Source organism: Chrysochloris asiatica, unplaced genomic scaffold, assembly GCF_000296735.1.
Source record: "Chrysochloris asiatica unplaced genomic scaffold, ChrAsi1.0 scaffold00004, whole genome shotgun sequence".
Classification (NCBI taxonomy): Eukaryota; Metazoa; Chordata; class Mammalia; order Afrosoricida; family Chrysochloridae; genus Chrysochloris; species Chrysochloris asiatica.
In genome coordinates, this window is record NW_006408522.1 from 4289559 (window position 1) to 4294307 (window position 4749).

General features: G+C 45.4%; 1 protein-coding gene across 1 annotated transcript in view; it reads left to right on the forward strand.

Moving 5' to 3' along the window:
* The window catches only part of RBPMS2 (RNA binding protein with multiple splicing 2), a 40590-nt gene extending 36874 nt beyond the window's left edge, over positions 1-3716 (forward strand). Inside the window, exon 7 of the mRNA XM_006831538.1 lies at positions 3645-3716. Within this exon, the coding sequence (XP_006831601.1) occupies positions 3645-3707 (63 nt within the window). The 3' untranslated portion in view covers positions 3708-3716. The remainder of the gene's footprint in view (positions 1-3644) is intronic.
* Positions 3717-4749: the final 1033 nt, after the last annotated feature.

A 4749-nucleotide genomic window follows, 5' to 3' on the forward strand; every position in this document is an offset into this window, starting at 1 on the left:
GTAGATTATGAACACACTTTTCCAAAAATGTATATTAGTTAAACTGCGATTAATGACTTTGTACTATATATACATGTATGTATATAAATGTATTTATGTTGTTGTTAAGTGCTGTCAAGTCTGTTCCGACTCAATAGTGACCCTGTATAGGGATTCCAAGGAGCATCTGGTGAGTTTGACCTGCCAACTTGGTGGTTCAAACTAACCTTGTAGTCCAGTGCTTTATCCCATAGCACCACATCAGGACTCTCTCCATATATATATGCCATATATCCTGTTGTTAAGTACCATCAAGTCGGTTCCAACTCAAAGTAACCGTAAATAGGATTTCCAAGGAGTGGCTGATGGTTCTAAACTGCCAACCTTGTGGGTCACAGTCCAGTGCTGATCCTATATATCACTATTTATTCATATGTATCACTATAGCATATATATATATGTAAATGTTGTGTAGCGCTGTCGAATTAGTTCCAACCCATAGCAACCCTGTATAGGGTTTCCGAGGAGCGACTAGTGAACTTGAACTGACTTGTGGTTCAAACTGACTTTGTAGTCCAGCACATTAACCCACAGATCTATACAATTGTGCAATAATATTATTTATTATTTTAGGAAGGGCTATGTTAGAAGATTTTAGAAACATGCTGATTTGCTAGCTTTGTTTTTTTCATGGCAAACTGTGTTATTCCTGTTAGCCTTATTTTCCACATTTATAAAATGGGCACTTTAATGTTATTTATTTAATAGTGCTCTTGAGGGGATTGAATTAGAATATCTATGTAAAGTATTCCTGCTGATGTCTAGATAAATAATCATTTGATACTTTTTGTTGTGGTGGTTTCATATGCTATACTAAAGACTGGCTCAAATAAATCTTTTGTTCTTTTCATGAAGAAGTGTGAGGCAAGGTAAAGATTTTCTACAGCACTTAAAAGCTTTAGCTTCCCAATAATTTAGGTTTCATTATTGAAAGCATCTATCCATGGGGATAGAAATCTCCATACTTCATCAGAATAGCTATATGCTTCCAATGGTTTTGACTGCTCTCTTTGATACATTAAATTATTTGAAGCTGTAATGAACATAATATTAAATAATACCAAATCATACACCTACAGGGTTATTAACCATTAAATGTTCTTTCAATCCTGATTATACTTCATACAGAAAACTGATGCGTTTGGGGTTTTTTGTTTTGTTTTGTTTTTAAATTGTAAATTGAGTGAAAGTCTACAGATCATCAGTTTTATATTTAACAAATCATATACTTGTTTCATTACAAAAATTATAATCCCCTTCATGCACCATCAGTTAAAAATATAACTCACTGTTCATTTTAGCTCCTTTTTAATTTTTTTAAACACTCAGTCATATATAATAATTCACACCACCAAAGGGCACACACATTCTGCAAGCCTGCCTCCTGGCTGCCAGCTCTCAGTCCCTCTCTTTCCATGAATCTAGAGTCCTCAGCTGCCCCCTCTTTCCATGTCCCCATCTTTGCCTCCATCTCTGGTGTCAGGTCCCACATTCCACTCTGGATAAGGTCCCACATTCCACTCATGCTCTATGCTGCACATCTGTCCCCTTTAGTGGCCCAACTCTTTAGGACTCAAAACATGGGATCCTTCATCTACTTTTGCCCCAAGGAGTCTGCTGACTCATTTTGGGGCAGGAGGGAAAGTTGCTGCTGCTTTGGAGATGGGAGTCTTGGCACCCTGTGTAACTGGACCAAATAGGAGTCACTGAGGGAGACCTTCACTAGGTGCCCATGGTAAACAAGGATGAGTCGCTGCCTTCCTGAGCCCCTCCCAACTCTGTCCTCTGCTGTGCTCCCCACATCTGGTACCTCCTTACCATGGGGCTGCTCCTGCTGGAGGCTGGAGGAAGGTAGAGGTCAGGGCCTAGCAGGGGACCCCTGAGCTGGCCCACACCACAGAATTCTCCTGTCAGAGCATCACTGGTCCTCATGTGTCCTCTCGTGAAATGAATGCTAGCTGACAGCCAGGAAGGAAGGAAAAAGCCGCTGGCAGGTGCTGAGGGGACAGAATGGAAAACACAGCCTCTGAGGCGGAATAGCTCAATGCTTCGGGTTCAGGAAAGGTGACTCCAGCATCCAGGGAGTCGACGGCGTCCTGGTGACAGCTGTGCCAACCCAGGGAGGGTCATGTGTTGGTTAGTTGACCCGGGACCTGATCCTGCTCTGTGCTAAATGCCCTGGCACCTTTGGGTAGCCTGCTCCAAATTTCCTGTCAAGCTCACGGAGGATGTGATTGCCAGAATCCTGTAATAATCCCGCACCTAAACTATGGAGTGGAAAGTGTAGGAGCACTATTCCATCTGCTTCCCAAGTGCCAGGGATTCCAGGCAGGCAAGTGAGTAATTGCATCTGCTAATACCGGCTGAGTGCCATCCTTCTTTTCCTCAGGGGTCCTAGTGCCCACCCCCACTTTCCTAGGCAACCACAGGTTAGGCTTTGTGTACACAGGGGTTTCAAAGGGGGGGGGGGGGAAATCCCATTATCTTTCCATTCCACTTTTCCATGAACTTTTTGAAGTCCCCTCATGTAACGAGGGCAGATGCCTTCCCTCCATTTTTGCTTGATGGCTTGCACTGCTTGCCTTCTGAGGACCAGAGGGGAGAGGGAAGAGATGCATGTGATTTACATGACCCATCTGAGAATCTTGCTTTGGGGCTGGATGGAGAGAAATAGCTACTGTCTGTGAGGCTTACTGAAAGGTTCTAGGGTTTAGGTAGGTATCTGCCTGGCACTGGTAAGGACAGTCTGACATGACCTCCCACTGGTATCCAAGGGCTTGACTGGCAGATTTCTTTTTGACTTGTGAATTGGATGAAGTGTTAGAGAGCAGATCAGTTTTCCATTCAGCAATTCATACACGTTTTGTTTAATCTCATTGATTGTGGTCAACTCAGTGTGACACCACTTAACCCCACTTTTCCCTCTGTGTTTCCTGTTTCCATTCCTTCTTTCCTAATCCTTCTGAACTTGGTCTTTGGGTAAATGTTGATCTCAAATGGTTGATTATTGGCTGAATAGATTCTTAGTCTCTAGACTTGTAATGAGGGGGCAGAAGGAGGCTTGGGAAGTTTGAAATGAGGGAGAAGCATCACACAAGGATCAGAATCAGAATCAGTTGCTGTTGGGAGACCACACTGGGCTTCATTTTTAGTGTATTGTTATATCCTGTCTTATCTGACCACCCTGTAACTTAATTGTCTCTGTGCTATACCTGGATGAGGACATTGAGCAAATTGGAGCAGAATGTGTTAGGTGAATTCTCCTCATGTTACGAATTCTCAGAGCCCCCACTGGCTGCCAAGAAGACTCCATCTGGTGCAGCTTGGCACGGTTGAATCAGGCTGAGCATATGTAGGACTCCTTCATAATTTTGTCTCTTTTGAACCTCTGTCCTGCAGAGACAGTAAGCGGGTCAGGTGGTATGATGTTCATTTTTAGGATAAAGAAAGTGATACTTAGAGGTGAGTAACTGGCCTGATATCTGCCAGGTAGATAGTGACAGAAACAGGACTACAGCAGGGGCCCTGAGGCCATGCTATGTGGGCCTGGCTGTTCTGGGAAGAGGGATTACTTGGCTAGCTTCCAACTTTGGCTTCTCTTGCAGGTACGCTGGTACCCCTCCTCAGACACCACCCAGCAAGGATGGAAGTACCGCCAGTTCTGTTAGTTCTTCAGTAAGTGCCCTGGATCTGGCTTCCCACAAGACCATGATTCCTTCTTCTGCCTGAGTCCTTAGAACGTGCTTGTGCTAGGCTTGAACTCTGAGAGCTTACTAGTTGTGCCCAGGCCTGGCCCCAAGTTAATTTCTAGGACACTTTTCCCCTCTCCTCTCACCTCTATCTGCTCTGGTGCCTTGGGGTCCCTAAAGAACCAGAGAACACAGGGAAGGCCTGGTGCGTGCTCACACCTGCTAACAGTCACCTCTCTTTCTCCACCCCAGCTCTTGTCACTGCAGCTTGAAGCTTCTGCCCATTGAGGAGATTCCCTGGGGTCTGTATGGTGGTGCCCTGAGATTCCACTGCCCCCAGGCAGCCTGTGGAGAGCTGCTGCTTCCTCCAAAGACTGTGAATTTTAATCTGACTCAGTGGACTTCTACCTGTTTTCCTGTCTCTCCTCTGCCTCAACCCTGTTCTTCCCCAAGGCTTTCTCCAAGCTCTCATGGGAGGATTCAGGGACTGCCTTATTGGGACACTCAAACCACCCCCTCCCCTTGCAGGCCTCACTGGGACCAAGCAAGGCCCAGCCTCCTGTTCAGTCTCGCTTAGGTAGCTTTACTTCAAGGAAATGAGGCATTTCATGTTACATGTTTTCTGGCATGAGTTAAGACAGTAAACTTAAATGTATATGTGAGTGTACAGTTTGTTCTTACATTGATGGCACCATAGCAACAGACCCTGGCCACTCATGGCTCATTTCTGTCCACTCCCCACACCCTTCACCCAGTGAGGACCCAGGTATGCAGCCAGTTCGGGCCCCGATGGCTCCACCCCAGCACACTTCCAGGCTGAAACTGCTACAGCAAAACCCCCACAAATAGTGTTTTCTGTTCCAAATCAGGGTCCTCCATTTCCTTCTCAGATAGGCCAACAACTGTCAGACTGCCCTTGCCGCCATGTTGCTTTACCTCACCACAGTGCACCCCTCCTCGTCGGCACTGCTCCTTATTCTTTTCCAAATTTCCAAAGAACCAAAAAGTGAAAGTATTTTTG